The 26,989-nt window shown below is 48.7% G+C and overlaps 1 protein-coding gene across 4 annotated transcripts in view; it reads left to right on the top strand.

Annotated features, from left to right (window-relative positions):
• The window catches only part of Rab11fip3 (RAB11 family interacting protein 3), a 75,650-nt gene extending 52,600 nt beyond the window's left edge, over positions 1–23,050 (top strand). For 2 of the 4 annotated variants that reach the window (XM_057774236.1, XM_057774235.1), the window contains 9 exons: positions 2,446–2,481; positions 6,995–7,088; positions 13,896–13,999; positions 17,866–18,006; positions 19,629–19,710; positions 20,387–20,524; positions 20,723–20,878; positions 21,017–21,157; positions 21,247–23,050. In XM_057774236.1, coding sequence (XP_057630219.1) covers positions 2,446–2,481; positions 6,995–7,088; positions 13,896–13,999; positions 17,866–18,006; positions 19,629–19,710; positions 20,387–20,524; positions 20,723–20,878; positions 21,017–21,157; positions 21,247–21,360 — 1,006 coding nt within the window. In that variant the 3' untranslated portion in view covers positions 21,361–23,050. The remainder of the gene's footprint in view (positions 1–2,445; positions 2,482–6,994; positions 7,089–13,895; positions 14,000–17,865; positions 18,007–19,628; positions 19,711–20,386; positions 20,525–20,722; positions 20,879–21,016; positions 21,158–21,246) is intronic. The other 2 variants (XM_057774239.1, XM_057774238.1) reach the window with 1 other exon arrangement.
• The last annotated feature ends 3,939 nt before the right edge of the window (positions 23,051–26,989 follow it).

Genomic DNA, 26,989 nt, shown 5'->3' with positions numbered 1-26,989 from the left:
CTGTGCTCCCAGGGAGACTCCCACTGCAGTGTGCTCCCCATCACTGGGTGCTCCTGCTCTGGTCACCTAGTCTAGCAAGGCACTTAGACAATGGGACTCTTCCTGCGGACCCTATCCCTGCATGCCTTGCTCTAGCTTGCTGTTTTGTCCCTTCTCCTTTATGCATGTGGCAGCCTTGTCGGCTGCTGTCCCTGTAGGGAAACAGCCTACCATATGAAAGAGGACACTCCAGCATCTTGTCAAAAAATTGTCTTCAGCTGAGTCATGGAGGCCGAGATGGGGAATTTAAAGATGGGTTTCTGAAAACAAATTTGTAAGTAGTTTTCTGGGGTGCTAGGTTAGTCTTGCTCACCTGTGCCCTGGGCCTTCAGTTCTGTAGCCTGCTCTCATTCACATGCAGAGGCTTGCTCACCTGTGCCCCGGGCCTTCAGTTCTGTAGCCTGCTGTCATTCGCATGCAGAGGCTTGGCATTGCTTCTTTGCCCTCCCATGTGCGCCTGCTGCTCCTTTGCCCACACTCCTGTTTCTCCCTCACCTATGCATTGCTCATCTCTGCCCTTTGCCCACTACGTCTCTGTGAGCAGTCCCAGCAGAAACAGCGTTCTAGTGAGTTCCCTTTGCTACCTCCAGAAGTACAGCCTCACAGACTCATAGGAAACCTCTTTGGGTTCTTTGTTCATATCAACGTGCCCAACTTCCCATTGGCTCAGTGTGTACAGGGATGAGTCTTTGGCTGGGGCCTTGAAGAAGGGTCTGGAGAAGAGACGGGTTGTCTGTGAAGCTATGGATGGCATCCCCTGCTAAGCAGAGGCAACAGACGACCACACAGGCTCTAGTGGGCAGAAGTGTTGTAAGAGAATCCAGTCTTTGATTCCAGAAGCCCCACTGGCTACCATTGTGGAGGACACATGCTTTCACCTGCCCAGTGTTCAGTGCTGGGAAGGTGCCAGCTGCATTCTTCCTGCTGATGAACAGGTGTGAGTTACAGGCATGTTAAAGAAGACATGTATGTTGTCTCGATCACCAAAGATTTTTTTTTTCTCTGCTAAAAACCTGCCTCTAAGATGCGATGATCATACCAGTTAGGCCTTGTGGGGCAGAGGTCAGACTAGTATGAGGCTCAGCATGATTGGGGTGGGATCTCTCACCCTACAAGGCTCTGCTTTCGTTAGGACACAGTCGTCAAGTACTAGCACCCCAATACTAGTGAGAGAGCTGAATTGTGCCTCCTGGCCCGCATGGATTCCACAGGGTACACTTCGTGAACTCCCTGTGTAACATCAGGGTTTACATTATGTCGCAGGAGTTTATAGTGTTGTGTTCTTCAGGTACCTTGGAGTATCTGTAAAAACGATGCATTTTATAGAAACCGAGCTGTCTGATTTACTCAGAGATCTATCTTCAGAATTGTAAACTGTTGCAGGATTTGTTGGTGCCGAGGCTGATAGGTAGACAGAGCAGTCTGTTCTTACAGGCAGATTGTACTAAAATGTATCGTGCTAGTCAGGAGTCCAGCCAGGAGAGGGAGCCATCCAGTAGGCAGAGGGACCCAGGAGAAGATCTTAGCCCTTCAGCAGCCATCAACCCAGTAGCCATGGTTCTCTTTAGGTGTTATACCATTAGCACCATCTCTCCAGTGCCCTCTATTGGCAGAATGTAGCATCACAAACAAATGAAAATGAATCTCAGCCATGTACTTCCCAGAGCCACCACACAGGGTGATTTTGAGTCCAGCTGAAGTGATAGGGGAATAAGTAGATGGCTGGCCCGTCTGCCTGCCCTTGAAAGAGGGAACGGAGGCTGGCGAGTCCACTGTGAGCTATGACAGGTGGTTCTTGTTCCTGGACACAGTTGTATCTTCCTTGGGCCCACAGATTCAGAAGGAAGGCCATGCTCTGATTGGCCCCAGAGCCGGAAGAGGCATGTTGGGCCGGCTCTTGCTGCTGGAGCTGGTCTGTTATTGCTGGTGTGTTATTGCTCTGGGGTGGCTCCAGGAAGGGTGTCTAAATCCTCACCCTACAGATATTTGCAGTTTGAAGTGTCAGGACCCAAGCAAAAATGATTACAGGCTTTGCTATCATATAGGAGGGCCTGTGTGATAGCCAGTCAACTGGGGTAATGGCTTCAGAAGCATTTGGGGACATGGCAGTAGCCAGTGATGCGAACCCAGGTGCTGTCAGCTGGTGGGTTTAGGCATCGGGCTTGGTTGGGTACTGTAGTCTGCTTGGTTTCTTCTGAGGTCATAGGAATGGAATGATGAGACCTGGTGAAGGCGTTTGCAAAGGGTGTCGTGCATGCAGAGTGGGCATTCTGTGCATGCGGCTTGTCTGGGGCAAGGGGCTGCATGCCTGTGCCCTGCTATCTCCCCAACCCAAGCTTCCTGTTTCCTCTTGTCCTTCGGTCTGCTCCCTGACACTATTTTCCTGTTTGTTTGGTTTTTGCACAGCCCAGCCAAGCGGCTCTCCAGCAGGAAGGTGGCAAGGTAGGCAGAGCCTCGATCACTTGTGAAAATTATGAAATGTTCTCATAGTCATAGTTTCTGATTTTTTTTAATTCAAGCTTTCAAGTTATAGTTCATGGCTTGATAGAAAGCAGTTGAGGGGAGGAAGAGGTTGTGGAAGGGATTTCTAGGGCCGTGGGTTTAGACCTGGACCTGGGGCTGATAGTAGCTTCTGATGTTCCCTCTGCCCTCTCATACTCCCTGTAAGGGCTGGAATGGGCCACAGTCTCTGTGTCTGTCTGCTCTAGGAGTCGGTCTCTTAGACTGGGCGGCTGCCTGCCTAGTGACTCACATGGAGAGAAGAGAGGGTGGGAATAAGTTTCGCTAGAGTCGTTAGGTTTTTTTGCTTTAGGTTTTTGTTTTGTTTTATTTTGCTTTTCAAGACAGGGTTTCTCTGTGTAGCCCTGTCTGTCCTGGAATTCACTCTGTAGACCAAGCTGGCCTTAAACTCAGAGATCCACTTGCCCCTGCCTCCCGATTGCTAGGATTAAAGACATGCGCCACCACCACCTAGAGTTTTAAAGGCCAGCTTCTGTTTTTTGGAATTTGGCTGCTGTCGACTTCCTGGTATAAAAGGTGAGTTATGCTTCTGCCCTCCAGTTGGCTCCTGGAGGCTTCACGAAGTGAGGGTTCAGGTCTAAGATACTGACAGCCTCCGTTGGGCCAGCCTCAGGTGGTAGTGTGTTTCCTCCCTACGACAAGCTGTTGCTGCCCTATGCTCTTTGCTATCTTCCAAATCTCAGCCTGTCCTCACTGCCCAGCCCTCTCTTGGGGCCGTGGGGGAGCATCCCTGCTGTTTTGTACAGGGTGTCTCCTGGCTTTACAACTAGGGTCCTTGCATGCCCCCCCCCCCCACACACACACCCTGTGTATTGTGTTTCAGAGATTGGGTCAGCCAGCTCCCTGCCCCAGCCTTCTCCTGTCTTACCTCTTTTTGTTTTGCATATCTTTCTGTGAGCTTCCTGAGAAGGGAAGGAACGGGGTAAAATTTGAGACCTTGGGTGGGAGTGTCCTTTGGTTGGTTTGGGTCAAGGTTGTGAATTTTCCTTAGATTTTTCTGTAGTCATTGGTCACAGCCTTTGGTACTGGAGTTGCTGCTAAATCTAACTTCTTTGTTTCTTCATGGCTTTCCTCTCTGTGGAAGCTTTGAAGATGTTTTCTTTGCTTTTAAAGAGACTTTTCGTTCTGGTGCTGCAGGCCTGTATTCACAATTACTTGGGAAGCTGAGGCAGGAGATTCAGCTTAGCCTGTATCTCAATTTTTTTAAGAAGTTCTGGGAATGTAGGGTGTATGCCTAGCATGTATGGGCCTTGGGTTCAATTCCCAAAGCCACGTAAAAAAGAAAAAGAAAAATTTCATGAGTCTTGTTGCAAGCCCTCTTTCTCACTAGTTATGAGGAGCAAAGTAAAGGGGAGCCCCTCACCTAGAGGCTAGCTACTAGCAGCTCCAGGAGAATTGTCTTTCTGTGCCTTTGTATCCCCTCATTCTGGAGCAGAGGCTTCCTGACAGCTTGGGGCCTGCGGGAAACAGACTGTGTCTGCACTTGACCGCCTCTGGTTGTTGCCTCTTCAAGAGGGACACTGAGCCCATAGAAACGCCATAGCCACCCAACTAAACTTAGCTACAGTTCCACAGGAATGACTTGGCCATCCTGCTCATATTCTCCCGAACAAGCAGTGGCCAGAGGAACTATCAGAGAGCTCAGCCTCCCTTGCTAAGATCCTGACATGGCCAGGGGCAGCTGTCGGACTTTTTGTCTAGAGAAAATCTCTCCAAAGGGTCAGAGGAACCTCATGGCCTGAGAAGGCTGACAAGTGCAGTTTGATCCTTTGAAATAGTCTCTGAGAATTTGTTTTTCTTGTCAGGTGTATATTTTTTTTTTTGCATTGAAACTTGGCCTTCATGTTCCTAGTTAATTTATGAATCAGAAGTACATCCTGCAGTGTACCTGAAGAATGTCAAAGCATACGTGCAGATTTTAATCCGCTGCCATCGTGCCCTTAATTCTGTTCCTAGAATTCTCAGGAAACACAGGATGGCTGTCCCGTAATTCATGTTGCAGAATGTCTGGGCCTTTATGCATTGTCACTAAGACTTTGCAGTGTCCAGCTGTGACTCTGTGACCTGGCTGTCCTTGTTTATGGCCCTCTCCCTCAGGCACCTGGACAGAGCTGGCCCAGTGGGATTCACAGCAGGGACATTATTTCTACCCCTTGGGCAAAATATGGTTCTGGGGAGTCCCAGAGCCCCATGTTCCTCTTGTTACCTGCAGTCCCTCCTCCTGGGGATTCCTGAGTGGAGTTGAAGGAAGAACTCCTCTTCTTGGTGAGGATTAAATAAGCCACACTCCCCAAACAGACAACCTCAGCTTTACCAAGAGGTCACATCCTGGGTGCTTAGGGACAGCATGTTCCCTTATCCTGAGCTAGGCCCAGGCCTTGGCCGCTGCACAGGGTGGCCTCTAGGGTCTAGGGTGGGCAGTTTCCTTTCCAGGGAGTGGCATGAATTTGAGGTCAAGTTCCTGTTTAAAAGCAGTGACTGTCTGAGAACACAGTGCTGGTCAGCAAGCAGCCTTTTGAGAATCTGAGGAAACATACAGCAGGCTCCAGAAGTAAATGGCTCTCCCAGTGTTCTTATGTTCCCAGGGTAGAGGAGTTTGCTTCCTTTTCCCCCTAAAATATTCATGAGGGGAAAAAAAAAAGGAAAAGGAAATGTACAAGCTCAGCTAGTGAGAAAGGAAGCAGCTTCATTCACTGATAAAGAGAAATGCCACAGCTGAATCCTCAGTCTGTGGAATCCTAACCAAAGCTGCCTATAAATACTCTTGTTAAAAACTCACTGAAACCCCTTACTTGCCTACAGATTGTTCCCACTTCATAAGAGAAGGCTCGGTGAGCTTGAGTGCTCTCTTCAGGACACGCCGGTCTGTTTCGAGCCTGCCCCCAAGTGTGGGACACACAGCTTTGCTGCCACTTCTGCCCAATGCCCTGAACGGCAGGCGTATGAACTGCTGCTAAATTAGAGTTAGCACAGCTAAGCAAACTCGTACAGACAGCTGCAGCTGAGGAGTGGCCTCTGCCAAGAGCAAAATGACAAATCCTTGTGGTTCCTTGAGACTGCAGGGTTAGTGTTTGCCCCAGCCAGTCAGCAGCTTTGACCGCTTGACAGTGGTGCCCCAGAGGACTGCACCTGGGTTCTCTAGTTCATCCTGTACTGAGCTCCACCTGTGATTCAAGGTTTGACCTGAGTGACTTGTGAGGTTCACAATGCCCCCAGGACCCCTAACTTTCAGTACCACAGAGAGCACACTGGAAACTAAGTGTTAAGAATATAGGTAGAAGGGGCTGGAGAGATGACTCAGCAGTTAAGAGCACTTCCTGCTCTTCCAAAGGTCCTGAGTTCAATTCCCAGCAACCACATGGTGGCTCACAACCATCTGTAATGAGATCTGGTGCCCTCTTCTGGCCAACAGGCATATATGCAGGCAGAACACTATATATAATAGATAAATACATCTTTAAAAAAAGATGGAATGGCCGGGCGGTGGTGGCGCACGCCTTTAATCCCAGCTGGTCTACAGAGCTAGTTCCAGGACAGGCTCCAAAACCACAGAGAAACCCTGTCTCGAAAAACCAAAAAAAAAAAAAAAAAAAAAAAAAAAAAAAGATGGAAGTAGAAGTTGGTTATGGTGGTGCACACCTTTAATCCAGCAGAGGCAAGTGAATCTCAGAATTTGAGGCCATCCTGGTCTACATGGCAAATCCAGACTAACCAACAAACACAGCGAGATGTGTCTCAGAACAAAGATAAAATGTATGTAGAACTGGCCACAGGAATCAGTCTGCTAAAGCAGGAAGATTTCACGTTTGAGGCCAGTCTGTGTTACATATATATCAAGGATGACCTCATTTCGGCTGGGCGGTAGTGGCAGGCAGATCTCTATGAGTTCGGGCCCAGCCTGGTCTGCAAAATGAGTTCCAGGATAGTTAGGGCAGTTAAACAGAGAAACCCTATCTTGAGGGAAAAAAAAAAAAAACATATCAAAAGAAAAAAATGAGGCGCATGGCACATGTAGGTATACTATACAGGAGTCAAGATCCTAAATTAATATTTGATGAACCTCTAGTGGATTTGAGATTATTTCATATCATGCTGAGGAATGATGTGTTTTATTGCACCTTGGTCCAAAGTACCCTGTTGTCCCCTCTGCTGGCAGGGGGAAAGGTTGAGCTGACAGGTTCCAAAGAGTACAGGGAGGGCTCAAGCTACGGAGCACAATCTGCTTGTTCCCGGCCCCTTGGTAATGCTGATTGGCCCAGGGACACCCCTTCTTGGTGCAGCGATAAGGAGAACAGTGCCCCCCAGGAGCTGGGGATGGCATGTGCTCCGTGAGGCTGATGCCTGCCTTTCAGAGGGACTTGGAAGTACTCTTGTTTGAAGAGTTTATCTTTTGGGTTTTTCCATTCTTCCCTCTGCTATTGGTTCTTTTCTGTAGGTATCTGCACCAGTCGGGTACTCTGACCATGGATGCCCTGGAGGACCCTCCCCCCGAGCCTGTGGAGTGCCCAGAGGAGGATATTGCCGACAAGGTAGGTGCTGTGTGCTGAGAGTTGAGAAGAGGTGATAGGCAGTGTCACAGGGATGCTATAGGAGCTGAGGCCTGTCCTGGTGCTCTGTGAGGTGGTGGGTGGTGCTTGGGAGCACATGGTCTCTTCTTGGCACTTGAGGAATATTGTTGGTACAGCTCAGTGAAAATGGCAGTGGTGTCATCTGGTTATTTAAATCCTTTTTTCAGCCTTGGTTCCCTTAAATGCTTTCATAGCATTTGGGCAGAGCAAGCCACAAGGAGTAGAACCAAACAAGAGCCATAATTTTTTGTTTTATACTTATATGTATTTATTGTTGTATATGTGTGTTGTTACACTAATACACATACATGTATTAGTTATATGCTAATGTGTGTCAGTTATAGGTGGTTCTCTCCTTCAACCATATGAGTTCCAGGGACAGAACTCAAGTTGTGAGGTTTGGTAGCAAGGGCCCAGTGAACTATCTCAATAGATTGCCATTAGTTACTGTGTGAGATTGTCCCAGGTTCCTTTATGTGAGTCATTTCAGGGGAGTACCAAGCCAGTGACGCCAGAGATAGTTTACTTGGAATTTATAGTCTCAGATGAGTGGGAACATGGCAGCAGGCAGGCTGGCGTGATACTGGAGCAGAAACTAAGAACTCACATCTTGAGACACAACCATGAGGCAGAATGAGCTAACTGGAAGCGGGTGGGGCTTTTGGAAACTCAGCATCTGCATCAGGGATACACCTCCTTCAACAAGACCACACCCCCCATCCTTCCCAAACAGTTCCTTCAGCTGGGGACCAACTATTCAAATATACAAGCCTATGGGGGCCATTCTCATTCAAACCACAATTCACTCCTTGGACCATATTTTTTGGCCATACCATAATGCAAAATGCATTTAGTCCGCCTTCAAACATCCCATCATCTTTAATAGTCTTAACCCAATTTAAAAGTTCAGAGACTCTCTGAGCCTCAAGGTAATATCTTCCCTCTTTCTTCTATCTCCTCTCTCTCTCTCTCTCTCTCTCTCCCTCTCCCTCTCCCTCTCCCTCTCCCTCTCCCTCTCCCTCTGTTTTCCACACAGGGTTTCTTTGTGTAGCCCTGACTGTCCTGGAACTTGATATGTAGACCAGGCTGGCCTCAAATTCACAAACATCTGTCCGCCTCTGCCTCCTGAGTGTTAAGATTAAAGGCATACACCACCACCGCCCATCTGTAATCTCTTAATAATAACCCGTATAAACACAAAAAGGAAATCACATATTTCTAGCATGCAATAGCATAGAATATATTACCATTCCAGAATAGAACAATAGGGGCACAATGGGGAATACTAAACCAAAACAAGACCAAAGTCTAGCAGGGCAAGCTCCAAATCCTGTAGTTCCATGTCCAGTGTCAAAGGGCTTAGATCCTTCCAGCCTTCCTGACTGCAACACACTTCTCTCTCTTGGGCTGGTTCTGCCTCCTGGATGCAGCTCTCCTGGGCAGACATCTCATGGCTTTGGCATCTCCAACATCCCAGGGTCTCTAAGGCTTTACTTTCAGTTTCCCTGCCACATGCTTGACCTCAGCTGCGGTCTTTAACCTTGGAGCAAGAGTCCCTAATCCTTCAGTCATGTACTCTTCATGACTAAAGCCAGAACCACATGGAGTTGGGATGGAACCTGGTCCCCTCCAGTACGGCACATTTCTTGTTGCTTTGTAGCAGAAAAGTCTTCAGGCATTTCATTTTTGTTAATTGGAAGCACAGCTGGGGGGGGTGGGTCTTGCCCTGAGGTACCTCTCCTTTATTCCATTTCTCATCAGGCCTCTCTATCTCTTTCAGCACAAACCCTGGCTCTAACGTTAAGTTTCCTGGTTTTCTTTTTTTTTGTTTTCAAACTGTACATTTTGTATTTCTTTTTGCCCCACTATAGACCTGCATAAAGGTGATAGCTAACAGCCACACAGTGGAGTCAGTATTAAGCCATCTTGAAATCTCCTCTGCCAAAATAATTAATTAGTTTTCAGTTTAGTTTCAGGCAGATTCTTAGGATATGGGTTAAAGGCAGCCACATTCTTTCTTAAAATACCATAAGAATGGTCTATAGCCCACTTACTAATATTCTTTCCCTCTTTCTGGGCCTCCATAGTCCATATTGCTCTCAGCATTGCTGGCTTCCCAGCTCCTCCTAGGATGGGTGGTTAAATCCGTCTGTAGCAGTCAACCCTCTCTGAGTCCCAGTGTCTGACATTCTTCCCCAAAGCAACATGGCCAGGCCTGTGACAGGAGTAGCCCACACCCGACACCAGCTTCCGCCTTAGTTATTTTCCTACTGGAATGAAATAAGGATCTGACTGCACCAATGGTTGAGGAGAGGTTTTTATTGTAGATATGAGGGGGGAAGCATAGCCAGAGGCCTTTGGAAGACTCCAGAGCAGGAGAGGAAGTAGTGAACTTGACCAGCAGACTAAAGCCGGCCATTTCCGGAGGGGGAGAGAAGAGAGAGAGGCATGAGAGAGGGGGCCTGGAGAAAGCCAAGAGGGCAAGAGAGCTCATGACCAAAATGAGTTACATAGGAATGAAAAGCTGGGGGAAGGGAAAGCTGGAGAATTTTAGAGTAGGGTGTGGCGGGGTGGAGAGCTGAGAGGAGCCACAGGTACCGAGGGAGCCTGGAGGCTCGCAGATACTTTGCTATGCTAGTAGGAACCACAGTTAGCCATTTGTCCTGAGTTTCTTTTAGACCTGACACTTTTACTGTGATAAGATACCATGACCAAGGCAACGTACAGAAGAAAGGGTTGATTTGGGTTACAGCTCCAGAGGGAAAGGAGCCCATCACCATCGTGGCAGGAGGCATCGTAGCGGGCAGGCATGGCACTGGAGCAGCAGCCGAGAGCTCACACTGTAAAACAGCCATGAGGGTTTTGCAGGGAAACAGAACTTAGGATTCTCTCCCTCTTGTTAGAATAGTTTAGTCTGTGGTCCAGCTAGTCCAGCAATGGCCGTCTACCAAAGGAAGGTCAAAAAATCCGGTAGTTAGTTCAGACCACAAGGCTGGATCTTAGAATAAGCCAGAATCCTGAAACAGTGGGCTCTGCTGCCAGGGAAGGGATGGACTGCAGGCGAGATTGGGAACGAGCAGGCAAAGAACAAGCTTTCTTCTTCCATGTCCTTATAGAGGCTGTCAGCAGAAGGTGTGTCCCAGATTAAATTTGGGTCTTCCCACTTTAAATGCTTTCATTTTCATTAAGAAAAAAAGTCCCCAGCTGGGGGCAGTGGTGGTGCCTTTAATCCCAGCACTTGGAAGGCAGAGACAGGCAGATCTCTGGGAGTTTGAGACCAGTGTGGTCTACAGAGTTAGTTCCAGGGCAGCTAGGGCTGTCCTGGAACTCACTTTGTAGACCAGACAGGCCTCGAACTCAGAGACTCACCTGCCTCTGCCTCCTAAATGCTGGGATTAAAGGCATGGGCCATCACCTCCTAGTTGATGTTATATTTCATGGTAAAGAAACAGAAATTGAGGAAGGAAAACATAAATATCTGTATAACCACATTCTTAACAAAATAGGATAGAAACACTAACGTTAATTATAATTCTTGTTATTGCAATTGGACATGTGCCCTGAGCTAGGATTTATAACTACCTTCCTTAGCTACCCATTCTGTATTTCTTCCATCCTCAGTAAGCAACTTTAGTAGATCTTGGCTCTTTTCCTGGAGGAGTGGCCCACACCTTCATTCCTAAAGGGTCTGTGTCCTTTGTCATCCTGTCTGGATTAGGCTGTTACAGTTTCACATTGATTTTATTCCTAGGACATGGTAGTACCAAGAGATAGATGCCCTAAAGAATCACCCACACTCCACACATAATCTTTTTTACCTCCATTGTGGAGAAGCAATCCAGTTTCCCCTTGGTAATCTGGATCAATCATCCCTCCTAACGCCTTCCTTTTTTAGCCTGTTGGCTTAAGGGTTTGAAGGCTCTGCTGGATCATATAATAACCACAGGATCATTCCAGGACCTCGACCTGCTGTGAGTCAGACTATAGAAAAACTCCATTAATCACCTGACCTCCATAAGCCCCTTCTCTAACCGGAGGCCCAGCAATGTTTCTTGGGGTCTCCTGGAATCAGCATCAACTCAAGACCAATGTCCAACAGACCCCAGAAAGTCTGATTGTTACCTTTCCCCCAGTGTACAGTTACCCTTGGAAGAGGCTGCAGGACCCTCTGGGGAAGGACTGGAGAAAGGCTAACAGTAAAACTCTTATGTATTTTATCAAGGTCCTTCCTCAGGGGACCTGACCATCCCTTCATTCAAGGGGTTTTGGATCTGCAAACTGGCTCAAATCCGGCAATTCGTTCACAGGCCTAGATTCCCCTTTGCCATGATCCAATATAGTATAGCCTTTCTTTCCTTTGAGAATTTTTCTGCTTATACAGATCAAACGAAAACGCAGTAGGCTTCTTATCTGTTTCATGCCTAGGAACATTTTTTTTTTAAATATTTATTTATTTATTATGTATACAATATTCTGTCTGTGTGTATGCCGGCAGGCCAGAAGAGGGCACCAGACCCCATTATAGATGGTTGTGAGCCACCATGTGGTTGCTGGGAATTGAACTCAGGACCTTTGGTAGAGCAGGCAATGCTCTTAACCTCTGAGCCATCTCTCCAGCCCCGCCTAGGAACATTTTGACTGATTAGCAAGTACCAAAGGTTCATATGTGAGTCATGCCACCATAAAAGTTCCTTTGTTTGTGCTGACCATTACAATAACTAGATCACCCTGCCTTTGGCAATTCAGTGCTGCCACCTGGCCCTTGCTACTTCCGGGCCCAGTTAAACCCATTGTATTTCATTCTCCAAGCTAAGGTCTGGCACAAGGAGAAGGGCGACAACAAAGCTCTTCAAATGTGCTGGTGCCCCTCACCATTCTTTGTCTTATACAGCTAGTGAAGGCCGTGTCTTCTGGGCCTTCCCAGTGTGTGCCCACTCTAGCATCGCCATTTCCCTGAGCCTAAAAGTCCCTTTGTCAACACTAAGCCAAGGGTACCAGCATCTCCAGCTCCTTGTCAGTGGGCCATCTATTGACAGATGTTTCAGCCAACCATTCAAAAAAAACTTTTGACACCTTTTTTAACTGTGGTGGGAGCGTCTATATTAAACCGAGAATCTCCATCAGTGGGCCCATGTCAGTAACCTCAACCTGATCTAGTTTCATGTTCCTTCCACCATTATCCCATACTCTTAAAACCCATTCCCTTGTCAGGTGATAGTGACCCACACGTAAACCCAGCACTCAGGAGGCAGAGCTATGCAGATCTCTGTGAGTTTGAGGCCAGCCTGCTCTATAGAGCTAGTTTTAGGACAGTCATGGCTATAGAGAGAAACCCTGTTCTGAAAGTAAAAAAATAAATAAAATCCATTCCCACACATATTCTCCAGACTTGTGCTTGAATGAATCAGTAAATTCATTAAACTCTTTAGTAGTGTGGTGCACCTCCTCGTGGACTACACTTCCCACCTCCCCTCTAGAGCCCGCTTAGCTTTAAGTCTAGTTATGGGTCTAGAGGCAGCTATTGGTCAGCCATGAGGGACATCAGTGTTGTGTTGCCTGGCATCTCCTAGAGACAAAATCACTGCTGGTTTAGCAGACAGTGAAGGAAGGATTAATTTCTTCAGTCAAAGGCATAATCAACAGTATTTCAGAGTGTTGGGGTGGGAGTACCTCTTCTGCTGAGGTGGAAAGAATGACTTCCTCGGGTGAGAAATCCTTGAGAACCTGAGGGTCCCAAGTCCTCAGCTCCAATAGGGTCCTTCCACACTTCCCCATCCCAAGTTTAACTGCTGACTCCCTCCTAGGCTGGGACTCAGTTGTGCTCAACTCCTTGGGTTGTAGTTCATTTCAGATGTAGTCAGACTGGCAAACAAGAATGGCCATCACACCAGCTATTCCAGTACTTGAGCCCTTAGTGCATTCTCATCTCAAACTCCACCATGGGCTTGCCTTTTGTATATTGCCACAGCCTGACCTGGAGCCTCACTGTGGCCATGCTCCTTTGCTAAGGGCCAGTCTGAGTCTAGTAGGGGCGGCGGTGGCCCTACATGGTTCTTCCTGTACCTGCCAGGCATCTATGCCTGGGTTTGCCTTCCCTTGCACCTTATCTCACCCATCTTCCAGCTCCCCTTACTTCCTCTGTACTGCACCTCACTTGCCTGTACACCTGCCTTTCCTCACACTGCACCCAGCCACCTGAGCCCCTCTGTGCTCTGCCTTGCAGTCACCTGTGCCCACTTTGTCTTGACACCCTACCTGCCCCCGCTGAACCTGCCTTGGCTGCTGCTGTTTCTCCTAGGCCTCTTCTCTGCCGTGCTTCAGCTCTCACTGCTCCCAGCCTCATCTTTGCTGTCCCCTTCTCCTCAGCATCTTCAGGGTCTGACATTGTATTCTGAGGCTAAAGGAAGAAGAGACTGAGACATGGCCCTTTCTGTCCCTACTGTCCCCAGACATCTGGGCCGCCTCTGTGTGTTTTATCTGTGTGTCTGGGTGAGCCTCATGGGCCCATGCACAAACCAGAAGGTACTCTTGGTACCCTTTGGGCTCGAATTTCTCAATGACATTTGTCTTGTTCTGTTTAGTTGACTGTGACCCTGTCACAGTGCGGGGCTGCACTGCTGTGGGTTTCTGAGATAGTCTGTAAGGATGAGCTTGACTCCCGCTCAGCAGGTGGGCATGGGAATTTCCACACTGGCTCCCAGACGCCCCCTTGGGGCACAGCTTCTTCCTCTTTCTGCTTGTTCCTCAAGCATTTATCTCTTTGCCTAGGTTGTCTTCCTGGAGAGGCGTGTGTCAGAGCTGGAGAAGGATAGTGCAGCTGCCGGGGAGCAGCATGGCAGGCTGAGGCAGGAGAACCTACAGCTGGTGCACAGGTGAGTGTGGCCGTGGCCTGGCACCCCATAGCATCACCCTCATCCCGTGTGCTTTTCCTCACCGAGCAGCATCCTGCAGAGAACTGGCCTTACTTAGTACCATCGGTCTACTCAGGTGCCGGGTGAGTGCCAGGCATGGCCAGAGGACTGCAGCAGGTTGATCTGAAGCTCTGACCTGAATAGTCTGCCACACCATTATAGACAGTAGGGCCCCAAAAGACAGCGAGGGTACTACGTGCCTGCGTGCAAGCAAGACAGTTCTATCCTCCAGAAGAAGTACAATGTAAAACAGAGAACTGGCCATTGTGATGCATATGCACACTCCAGATACTTGGGAAGTACAGGAGTATTGTGAGTTCAAGGTTATTCTTGACTGTATAGTGTGTCCAAGACCAACCTAAGCTATGTTATAGTACTGGGGGATAGCTCAGTCAGTTAAGTGCTTGCCTTGGCAAACATGGGGACCTCGATTATGTCCACAATCCATGTGAATGCTAGGCATGAGGGCATACACTTCTTTTTTTTTTTTAAGATTTATTTATTTATTATATATACTGTATTCTGCACCAGATCTCATTACAGATGGTTGTGAGCCACCATGTGGTTGCTGGGAATTGAACTCAGGACCTTCGGAAGAACAGGCAGTGCTCCTAACCTCTGAGCCATCTCTCCAGCCCTTCTTTTTTTTTTAAGATTTATTTTTTATGTATACAAGTGTTCTGTACAGAAGAGGGCACCAGATCTTATTACAGATAGTTGTGAGCCACCACATGGTTGCCTCTGGAATGAGGGGCTGCTCTGGAAGAGCAACTAGTGCTCTTAACCTCTGAGCCATCTCTTGGGGAGGTAGAAACAGGAGGATCCTTGGGGCTTGCAGACAGCCAGTACAGCTTAATCAGTGAGCGCCACAAAAGTGGACGGGATAACAACCGAATTGTCTTCTCCTTCCATACGCACACACAACACATTCATGCACACGTGTGCACACACACAGAATTTAAAATTTTTAAACAAGGTGTTGGAGAGATGGCTCAGCAGCTAAGGGGATCAGGTTTGATTCCCAGAACTTGCGTTGCAGCCTGTAACTGTCTGTTAATCCAGTTCCAGGGGATCCAATACTTCTCTTGGCCTCCACAGACACTGTACACATGTGGTCCACAAATATTCATACAGTCAAAACACCCACATAAAATAAAAATAAAATAAATCTTTCGAATGCTAAGCAGTGAATCAGTCCGTGTGGAGAGTGGCTCAGCGGTGGAGCATGTGCTGTATGCGTCTCTGAGTCAAGACAGAGCCACAGAGTGGGGGACATCGCTCACCCAGAGCCTTCATACATCCGTGTCCTGGCTTTCCTTGGTTTTGCTTTGGTTTGGTTTTTTGAGACAGGGTTTCTCTGTGTATCCTTGACTGTCCTGAAACTCAGTTTCTTAAGCCATTGGTCCGGTTCACGCACCGGAACCTCTGATGACTCTGAGAGCCTGCCCTGAGGGAAACACTCCAGCCTTGGCATTGGTCCTGTCTCGAGGCTCTCGAGGCTCTTGCTCCCCTTCAGTAGCTGTGGGAGGCAGATGAGGAAATCGAGTCAGCGCAGCTTACATGGTTGTCCAGGGTCAGAGGACAGCAGTAGGGGCCATGCGGCTGAGGGCAGAGTGATGTCCTAGAGGAACAGGTAGGGGGGGCCTGTGCAGGGCTTGACCTCTGCAGACCTCAGCCTTTTCAAGTGGCTTAGCCACAAAGTAAACTAAACAGGAAGACCAGTTGTGTGGTTTCCTCATGTGGGCAAGGAGAAATGAGGTGTCATTGCTGTCTGTGTAGAGCAGAAGAGAAGAGGCAGAAAGATGGTAAGTCGAAACCAGCCTGAGCTACAGAGTGACACCCTGTTTCAAAAAACAAGGAGGTGGGGGAGGGGGGAGCTGGAGAGATGGCTCAGAGGTAAGAGCATTGCCTGCTCTTCCAAAGGTACTGAGTTCAATTCCCAGCAACCACATGGTGGTTTACAACCATCTGTAATGGGGTCTGGTGCCTTCTTCTGGCCTGCAGGCATACACACAGACAGAATATTGTATACACAATAAATAAATATTAAAAAAAAAAGGAGAGGGAGGGAGAAGAAATGAAAAGAAACCAAGAAGTTGGAGATTCTGCACTTGCTCCTCATGCAGAGGACTTGAGTTCAGTTCCCAGCACCTGCGCAGCAGCTCACAGCTGTTTATGACTCCAGTGCCAGCATGTCTTACCTCGTGGGCACAAGGCACACATGTGCACACTTGCATACATGCAAGCAGAACACACATGCACATAAATCTTTAAAAAAGAAAGGAAAAGGAGCCAAGTCTGGGGTTGTAATCCCAGCACTTAGGAGGTGGAGCCCTGGAGACATGCTCTGAATGCAGCTGAGCTTCCTAGATGGAGCCCGTGCTGCTGTTCTTCACATTCCCTGCCTGTCTCCAAGTGACCAAGTGGTTTCTGTGCTGAGCATTGATTGTCAGTTTTTAATGCAGAGGAGTGTGTGTGTGTGTGTGTGTGTGTATGTGTGTGTGTAGACTGAGGCAGTTGGTCCTTTCTTTCCACCCTGTTGTTTCTGGGACTCAAGTTCAGGTAGTTAGGCTTGATGGCAAGCACCTTTAGCTGCCAGGCCATCTTGCCAGCCCTTCAGGGGAATCCTAAAGCTCTGTCTATAGTCTCTTCTTTTCTCATCAGCCTTAACTTCCTTTGGTCATAGTAGATACCCTCAAAATTTAGTCTTCATTTTCCTAATCTCTGAGCGTGTCACTCTGCCCCTCGCTGGAGTCAGCCCGGGGTCTGTGTATACCAAGCAGGCACTCTACTTCTGAGTCGCACCCCTGACATTTCTAAGAGTTGGGGTTTTGTTGTTGTTTTGAGACAAGGTTTCTCTGTGTATCCCTGGCTGTCCTGGAACTTGCTCTCTAGACCACACTGGCCTTGAACTCAAGGATCTGCCTGTCTCTGTTGGGATTAAAGGTGTGCATCACTACACCCGGCTTTAAGAGTTGTTTTTTAGTCTGTTCTCCCCTTAGCATGCCATTCTTATTTTCTCATACACCAGAAAGGAGCTAAGGTGTGCGCACTGGGGCTGTGGCTTTTTCACAGCTGCGGGAGGGGCTGGCAGTACTTCCCATGGCTATCTCTGTCTTCTGCGGGAAGCTGGGGAAGAGGCCAGAACCTCAAGCCTAAGCAGGGCTCTTCTTTAAGTGATTCTGGAGGGGACTCGGTGCAGAGCGAACCCTTCTCTAGGCACAACTCCATCACAGCCTTTAGGGCCCACGTGCACCAGGTGTCCCAGGTGAACCCTTCTCTAGGCACAACTCCATCACAGCCTTTAGGGCCCACGTGCACCAGGTGTACCAGGTGAACCCTTCTCTAGGCACAACTCCATCACAGCCTTTAGGGCCCACGTGCACCAGGTGAACCCTTCTCTAGGCACAACTCCATCACAGCCTTCAGGGCCCACGTGCACCAGGTGTACCAGGTGAACCCTTCTCTAGGCACAACTCCATCACAGCCTTTAGGGCCCACGTGCACCAGGTGTACCAGGTGAACCCTTCTCTAGGCACAACTCCATCACAGCCTTTAGGGCCCACGTGCACCAGGTGCCCCACACTCTGACTGTGCTGCCACTGAAGTCTGCACTTGCCTCAGCAGTGCGGGCTTGCTGCCACACTTGCTTTCTACAGGACGCTGTGGCCCTCAGACCCCAGCACTTTCTGGCTCTTTCTTTCAGGCCTCGCTTGTCTGAGTTTGTGGTGGCCTCCCTGGGACAGCTGCTACCTGGTCAGTGCACAATGGCTCAGAACAAACGGTCTACCTTACAGATATGCATATCTCCCCCCCTTTGCCCTTAGAGCCAATGCTCTGGAAGAGCAGCTGAAGGAACAGGAACTCAGAGCCCAGGAAAGGGTCCTGGAAGAAACCAGGAAGCAGAAGGAGCTACTGTGTAAGATGGAGCGTGAGAAGAGCATTGAGATCGAGAACCTGCAGGCCAGGTGAGCAAAGCTGCGGAGCAGACAGTAGAAATCCAGTCTACCTGGGAGGCAGAAGGAGAAGCTTAGTGACTCATCTGGAAAGATGCTGAAAGCTTCCTTTTTAATTTATTATGTGTTTGTGTATGCATGTACAGTGGGAAAGTGAAGAGGACAACTTGTAGGAACTGGTTGTTGCCTACCATGTGGGTTCTTGGTATTAAACTCAGGTTCAGTTGAACATAAGGCCAGCCTACGAAAGACATCTCATGCCCCTACTCCCAAAACATCAGCTTTTATTTTAAGAGAATTTGGTAGAATGACATTTGTGTTCCCTTGGAACTGACACCATGGGTGTTTGGTACATTAATAGTCACACTCCAGGAGAAACTGATAACCAAAATACCCGTATACACTTACACACTGGAATTGTGCCATAGGGATACTGGAGCCAACTGAAAGATCTTCCAGTGACCAGAGCTGCAAATGGCAATGGTGTCAATCCCATGGGAGGATAGCCATGGTGTAAAGAGATGGGCAGGAGTCCCCAGCCACACAGTCAGTCTGTAGATAGAAGACAAGAGTCTTGCTTCCAGCTTAGCTTCCAGAGAAATACCAAATAGTGTCTGCATACACCCCTCCAGGAGCTTGTGTAGGGTCCTTCTCTTGGGGTGTAAACTAAGGGACCAGCAGAGATAAACCTAGCAGACACAGCTTAATCAAGTGACCTATGATAGTACTGGGTGACAGGGGAGTGTGACAAGGACCTCACTATAGAAAAAATTTTCCTAAGCACATCCCCTAAAGTCTAAATACCAAAAACTAGTTTGAGGCACATCCTGCAGAATATATGTCCAAGACTACCACAATATGATAATCTGGGTGAAACACAGACCATGGGATAGGAATATAAAAGACATAAGGATAATGTGTAAAGTCCTAGGGCTTAGTGGAATGTGTGCATTGATTTGATTACCCATACATGGGTATGGGTTGTGATGACCTACCAAGGAAAAACAGAGGCTCTACAGTGTCCACAGCCTTGCTTTTCTTCCTTTCTTTTCTTTCTTTCTTTTCTTTCTTTCTTTCTTTCTTTCTTTCTTTCTTTCTTTCTTTCTTGTTTGTTTATTTGTTTGTTTTTCGAGACAGGGTTTCTCTGTGCAATTTTGGAGCCTATCCTAGAATTCGCTCTATAGACCAGGCTGGCCTTGAACTCACAGACATCTGCCTGCTTCCCCGAGTGGTGGGATTAAAGGTGTGCACCACCTCCACCCAGCATCTACAGCTTTTCTATAAACCTAAATTTCCTAAACCCAAAGTGCCTTTAAAGCCATCGTGGTCAGTGCAAGGTAACACACGCCGTGCTCCCAGCATTTAAGAGATAGAAGCTAGAAGATCAGTAATTCAGGGCATCCATGTCTACACAGGAAGGCTGAGGCCAAACTGGGCTTCATAATACTCTATCTCAAAAGACAAAAACAGACAACAAAAAAGCTGGGTAGTGAAGTAAGAACTGGCCATGGCATTTGGGATTATTGTGGTTCACAAAACAGCTCCCAGTGAGTATTTCTCTAGAGCTAGGCTTTCCTTGTCCTATGGAGGCACGAGTTAGGGGGAACAGATCCTAACCTATTCTTGTGTCCCAGGTTGCAGCAGCTAGATGAGGAGAACAGCGAGCTGCGGTCCTGCACACCTTGTCTGAAGGCCAACATAGAGCGCCTGGAGGAGGTAAGCTGTTGGCTTGGACTTGTGGGAAAGGTCCTGCCTAGAATAAATGCTGTCCTCTACCCTCTGCCTGACACATCCACACAATATGGAGCCAGGACATGTGGCCATGGCCTTCCGAAAGGGAGGCAGGGGCAGGTTGGCAACACTTGGCCCTGCTGTGCTCAAATATGAAGGAGTTGCTGTTAGACATTTGGCCCCACCCAGCATTTCCGCTCTCCCACAGACCTAGGATCTGTAGGCCCAGAACCCACACTGTCTACTCATGTCTGAGTTGGCGGGAAGACAGTCTTGCACACCAACAGGCAGAGGCAGTACTGTTAGCTTCTTTTCTAGTTTTAACTGAGAGGCCACCCTCCAGGCACCCTCATAGAGTGCCTATGGGAAGGTCTGAAACCAAAATATTTCCAGCCTGCCTAGGCTCTGACTCCTATAAACCAGAGGAGGAACAGGATAGAAGTGCCCCATGAATACTGGGCTAGATCATGGTCATATGAAGGTCCTCTGACCCGAAGGCAGGGCAGCTTTGACAGAATGATTGTAAATCACAGACAGTCCTACCATGGACAGTGGGAACCACAATGTCACTGGATGGTCTAGAGCATAGGCCATTGAGTTAGGCTGCATGTACCAGTAAAGCGGTGCCACTACCCATCCACGCTGGTGTCTATTTTTATAGGAGAAGCAGAAGATGTTGGATGAGATTGAAGAGTTGACACAGCGGCTCAGTGAAGAACAGGAGAATAAAAGGAAGATGGGGGACAGGTTGAGCCATGAGCGGCACCAGTTCCAGAGAGACAAGGAAGCAACTCAGGAGGTGAGCAGGGCATTTGTCCCTTCCCGTGTTCCCATATTGTCTGATGTTGCTGGCTCCCTGGTGGAGGCCAGGAACCCCTTTTGTTTACTGACACTGTGGGCACTAGTATGCAGCAGCCTTGCAGTCTCTTGGAGCACAGGTCAGCACCCTCCCAGGAGAGGGTGGTCAGACCAGCTAGTGGTTGTGGTTGCCTCATAGCTGATCGAGGACCTCCGCAAGCAGCTAGAACATCTGCAGCTCCTCAGACTTGAGGTGGAGCAACGACGGGGTCGCAGCAGCAGCCTGGGCCTGCAGGAATATAACAGCCGTGCACGGGAGAGTGAGCTCGAGCAGGAGGTCCGCAGGCTTAAGCAGGTGTGCTCTGCCTTTCCACCTACCCTCAGAGGCTTCTGGGAGGCTGGCACGAGAGGGGGCACCAAGCTGGGGTCCTTCCTGGCAGGTCCTTGTCCCAGCAAGGGGTGTGGCCCAGTGTGACACTGCCATGTCCCCTAGGACAACCGCAACCTGAAGGAGCAAAATGATGAGCTAAATGGGCAGATCATCACCCTCAGCATCCAGGGTGCCAAGAGCCTCTTCTCCACATCCTTTTCTGAGTCGTTGGCTGCAGAGATCAGCTCTGTCTCCCGAGATGAGGTGACTTCTCCTGCCTTTGTATACCCCTAGGCCTGTTTTTCTGCGCACATCCCTTGGTCTCTCTTTACTGACTCTCTGCTTTTCTGCAGCTCATGGAAGCGATCCAGAAGCAGGAGGAGATCAATTTCCGCCTGCAGGACTACATTGACAGGATTATTGTGGCCATCCTGGAGACCAACCCATCCATCCTAGAGGTCAAGTAGGACATCTTAGCCCAGTTTGAGCTGAGGATAGACTCCACAGCACCCCAGAGTGGCCAAGCCGACCAGCAGGTCCTATAGCTTACCAAGCCTAGAGATTGTACCGGGGAGCCCTTGCGCAGCTGGACTGGGAAAGTAAAGATAAGGGCTGCAGAGGGCAGTACTGAGGAAGAAAGGGAAGTCCACAGCAGGTGAGGAGTGAAGCTGGGCTCCCTGGATATCAGGAAGCCAGGGCCTCCCACCACAAGCTCACCTAGCCAGCAACACCCATGTCTGCTCAGCAGAATACAAATATGTGGGGATAGTCTCTCAGGCAGGGATGGGCCCCTCGATGGCTCTGGCATACCCCTCTTCCTGCTATGCAGCCTGTTAGGAAGAGGTAGAAAATGAACCCTCACCTCAGTTGCTGCCTCTCACTCATGTTGACATGGTGCCACCCAAGCCTGGCCATTCCCACTTGCAAGCTAAGGATCCACAAGTTGGACATAGACGTGGTAGTTCTGGAAAGACAGGCAAAAATGGCACCTGTTGGGTCTGGTCCGTAGCCACAGGCCACCTATTCTCCTTGTGCTGCTCAAGCCTTCTCCTACCAGATGGGCTTCCATTCACCTTTGGACCCAGGGCCTCCAAGCCACACAGCCATTCTCTGGCCAGACCCTCGCTACAGTCACTCGTCAGCTCTGGTCCTCGTGGGGCTGGGGCAGCTAGTTCCTGCTGACTGTGGAACTTACTTCTGAACTGGTGAACACCCCAGGTGCAGGTGCTGCTTCTCCTCAGGTGTGGCCTACCCTGGCTCCTGGACCCACACCTTCTCAGGCTGACCGACTGACTGCCTTGGGATAAGTTGACATTTCCCAGACAGTAGTCTAGGCCTCTGGAACAAAATTTCCTTCTCTGCTTTTGACTTAAAATCCTTGGGTGTCCCCCAGGAGTCATTTTGCTGGTGGGTAGGTGGACGAGGCTCTACACAGGCCCAGAGGCAGAGGAAGGCTTGCTGCTTGCCCTTGCACCACTCCAAGTGCAGCTCAGGCCTGAACCCTGAGCACTAGCCTGGAGTCTGGGCACACCGTGTGAGACCACACCATAGACTGTGTGAGTGTGTATGTGTGTGTGTGTGCGCATGCATGAGTGTGCACACAAGTGTGAATGTATGTAAGCTTGAGCCCACACATGCTGCCCTGCATCCCTTCACTGCCTACCCCTCCCCCACACCTACCTTCTACACTACGGTTTAAGATATTGCCTCGTATTGTACATTTTGGGGAAAGCCTTGTGTGTAAATCAGTGTAAACTTGGAGGAGAGATTTTTCTATCATGTAGAGTAGGTATTTTTTATAGACTGAAGGTTGATCAATTTTTTAATACTTTCCAGAGAGAAAACTATCTGTGTATACATATGAAATATATATATATATATATATATATATGTATAATATATCAGTACTGGAGCCCTGCCTTTCTTTGCCCAGGTCCAAGTCCTGTGTAAGGGCTTGTGGCCTTCTCTGCTGTCTGCCCTGCAGTTCTCACTGTAAACACAGGTCTACAGGAGACACTGGGAAACACACCAATTACCAACTTGCTCACAGCTTCTGCTTCAGCTCCCTGAGAAGTAGCTCTTTCTCCAGGGCATGGAAGGATGGGAGACCAGCAGGATCCTGTCCCATGTGTCAGCCATGACAGATTAAAGCTGTTACCGCACACAGAGGCTGGCTCCTTTCTCCACAGGGGTGGCAGGGTGGGTGGTTATGGGCCTGGCCTTTGTTTCCCTAAGGTTTCTAGGGAGGTGACATTGGTCATTTAAGTACAGACCATGGGAGACCCTTGGTTCTCTGCCTTAATCAGGTTGTGCCATCCTGAGGCCCCCAGAATTGCCCCTCTGGGATGGGCTACTTCCTGGGCAAAGTTTGAATCCTGAAGTAGGTAGCTCTACTGAGAGTCATTTCTAAAGGCAAGGTCCCAGTGACCTCCAAACAACCCCTTACTGGCAGGACTTGTGCCCTGAATACAGCCCAAGAGGGCCAAAGTGATCCTCAGGTGAGGTTGGCAAATGGGCAGAGGGGGAAGTATTGGTGTGGATATCACAAATCTCCAGCGCAGTGCTCTTACCACTGGGATGCACATCCTATGTGTGAGAGGAGCCGCTGTGTAGTGTGTTCAAGGATGAAATATTCAGAGCCTTAGAGAGTGGGAGGAGGAACAGCCCCAGGAGAAGCCAGCACACAACACCAAAGCAGGGAAGAGAATAGGCAAAAGCCAGAGGGCAAGTGTGACTCAAAAGTCAGTCTGAAGGGCTGAAGAAGTTCTTAAGACTTGGGGTGGCTCCGGAAGTACTGACGGGTATCACCAGAGCAGCAAACCACGGGCATTTGATTGGTACCAGCAAGGCCCTAGGAGAAGCTGGAAATGAGGAGGACATCACCACAGCCTTGCGGCTCCGCAACTTGGTTTCCAATTAAACATGATCTAGTCAACCCCAGTGGAAGATTCTGAAGACACTGAACCCCAGAAAGACAGTTCCCCATTTGGGATATAGTGGAAAGGGATCACACAGTTAAAATGAGTTGTTAATAGAAACATTCCACTCTGGAAGGTGGTAGCACACGCCTTTAATCCCAGCACGAGTTCAAGGTCAGCCTGGTCTACAAAGTGAGTTCTAGAACACACAGAGAAACCCTGTCTTGAAAAAAAAAAAAAAAAAGAAAGAAAAACATTCCAGAAAGAGCTGCCCAAGAATTTCTTGTAAAGAGCCTAATACCTAGAGGATAATTCCCGAAGTTACCCCTAGCAGGCTCCTCACTGTACCTCTGATGGTAGGGGATACAGAGGGAGTGGCCACTGGGACTTGCCAACTCTTGGTCCTGCAACAACCAGAACTACCTAAGGCAGATCCTTTCTCCGGCTGACTCCTGAATTCACTCTTATCTTCCAGTGTTGGTCAATTCTCTACTAAAAACAGCATAAATAGGGTGGCTAGAGAGATGACTTTGGGATTAAGAGTACTGGCTGTTCTTCCAGAGGTCTTGAGTTCAATTCCCAGTAACCACATGGTGGCTCACAACTATCTGTAATGAAATCTGGCGCCCTCTTCTGGCCTACAGGCATAGATGCAGCAGAACACTACATACATAATAAATAAATTTTAGAAACAAACAACTTGGAGGCAGAGGCAGGCAGATCTGTGTGAGTTGAGACCAGCCTGTTCTACAAAGTGAGTTCCAGGACAGCTAGGGCTGTTACACAGAGAAACTGTCTCAAACAAAACAAAGCCAGGAGGTAGTGTTGCACATCTTAATCCCAGCACTTCTGAGGCAGAGGCAGTGGATATCTGTGAGTTCAAGGCCAGCCTGTTGAGCTAGTTCCAGGACACGGAGAAACCTTGTCTCAAAAAAAACCAAAAAACAAAACAAAATAAAATATCAGCATAAATGGAGCTTGGCTTCTGCAAATTTAAATTGACATTGGCCTTTCTAATCATCCCAGGGCACAACCACTATTGGTGAACCAGGAAGGAGCTTTACAACCTGGGTAGAACCCAGGGCAGCTGCCTAGACATATCTGCCCTGAACTTGCTGGCATTTTGGAACCTAGAAGAAACCCAGAACACAGTAGGACTTTTAGCCAGGAACCTCCATTTATGTTTACCGTGAGGTTAATGTTTATGTCATATTCACTTATGGAAGTCAGAGAAACTTAAGTTTTAGACCAGACTGGCTGAGCTGCCAGTCATACCTAAGCACATGAAGATTCCTGGGGACTCATCCATTGGGGATTTTTTACTCTAATAGCTTCTGAGTCTCTCACTAGGCTTAGGGTTTCATATGTGCTAAGCAAGCACTCTCACTGAATTATATCTGCAGAGTGCACCTTTATGATTACACCTTTTTGTTTTTTATGGAGACAGGGTCTTTGTATGATTTGGATTGTCCTCAAACCACTATGTAACTGAGGATGGTCCTGATCTTCCTATCTCTACCTCCCAAGTGTTGGCAAGCATAGGTGTGTTCCACAGCCCCCCCCCACACACACACACAGAATCTCACATTTTAGTCCTGGCTGGCTTCAAACTTAGAGATCTGCCTGCTTCTGCCTTAGTGCAAGTGATGTGGTTACAGGCACTAATCATGTCTCACCCCTCTACTTTCTGAGACAAAGCCTATTGCTCACGCTGGCCTTGAACTTATTTCCTAGCCCAGGCCAACTTTGTATGTGTGACCCTCCTTTCTCCACTTCCCGAGGAAGACTAGGCACCAATACCCAAACTAGGTCCTTTTTACTTTACTACTATGTCCCCAAATCCCAGAACAGCGTGGGGTCCCATCTGCTTAAGACTCAGGTTGATCTGTGGCTTCTGTCCCTGCAGAAGTGTCCCTGCCCTTCTTGACTCTGACAAGCTGTCTGTTGTCTAACCACTCACCAGGGTTCTATCTTCTGGCCCATATTACACTAGCATAGATCAGGGCTCAGCCAACAACCTGGGGTGATCCAGAGTCTCCTGCTGTGTGATCTGCAGGGTTCCTCCTGCACTAAGGATGACCCATAGTGACCAGAGATGCTGCAGGGTTTGTCCTGGATCCACCCTGGCCATTCCTCTGACTCAACACGAAGCTCACCTACTGATGTCCGTCTAGTCAGGCTTCTGGATGAATGATCCATCTTGCCCCGTGTCTATCTTCTTGTCTTCATAATGCCTGACTCACCGAGGAGGCTATAGAGTTAGCAGTAACTTCAACCACCCTGTCAGCGGGTTCAACCCCACTGCTTCTCTTGGAGTGCTCAGATGCCAGATTCTGCTCCAGTGTTGCCAGAATGTGATGTCTGCCACATTTGGACAGGTGTCCCCACACGGCATCTTGAGTTCAATGGCCTCTCTTTAGCTTGCTGACTTCTAGAGCATGAATGATTTCCCAGAAACATGACTAAGTACCTGTAGGCCCTACTGAGCTAGGCTCAGGCTTTCTGGGTCCTGGGGCAAATGTCACCCAATCTCTCATACAATATCCAGAGTGCAGAACATCCCAGGGACTTCTTTTTGGTTTCCCTTTGCTATGTACGTTCTCCTTGCAGCCTGATTCTTAGGGCATCTTTGGGTTACAAAGGACAAGTAGCTAGGAGTAATTCAGTTACTTCTGGTAGCCAAAGGGCCCTAAAGGGAAATACCTTAGGGCTTCTTGTTAACATCACTCCTAGGACCTGGGAAGATGTCTCAATTAGATGCCAGTGTTCCTCTAGGAAAAGAGATGTGCTTATCCGGCACACGTAAGTAGGTCCAGCACGATTACTGCTTCAGACCACTGGGACAGAAGCCAGAAGTACTGAATGGGTTGGGAGAGGTGGAGAGCACTTCAATGCAGCCAGGCTGGGCTGGATCACCTTCTGACCCAGCGCCGCAGATAACCGCCTCAGACCTTGTACAACCGTGACCGAGACTATCAACATTGCCTCCTGGCGTAGTGAGGCTCAGGCGGCGAAGACGGCCACCCGAGCTTTGCCCAGCGGTCCCTCGCAGAGCATCCTGGGAGCTGTAGTCCATTATCTCCCCGGATCCAACGCGCCTCATTAAGCTGGCATGGGACTACTACCTGAACCGTGGGGAGGACGAGATCTCAGGGAAAGAGGGCAGGGAATATAACCG

This window comes from Chionomys nivalis, chromosome 7 (assembly GCF_950005125.1).
Source record: "Chionomys nivalis chromosome 7, mChiNiv1.1, whole genome shotgun sequence".
NCBI lineage: Eukaryota > Metazoa > Chordata > Mammalia > Rodentia > Cricetidae > Chionomys > Chionomys nivalis.
This window is presented reverse-complemented; position numbering and strand designations above follow the sequence as displayed.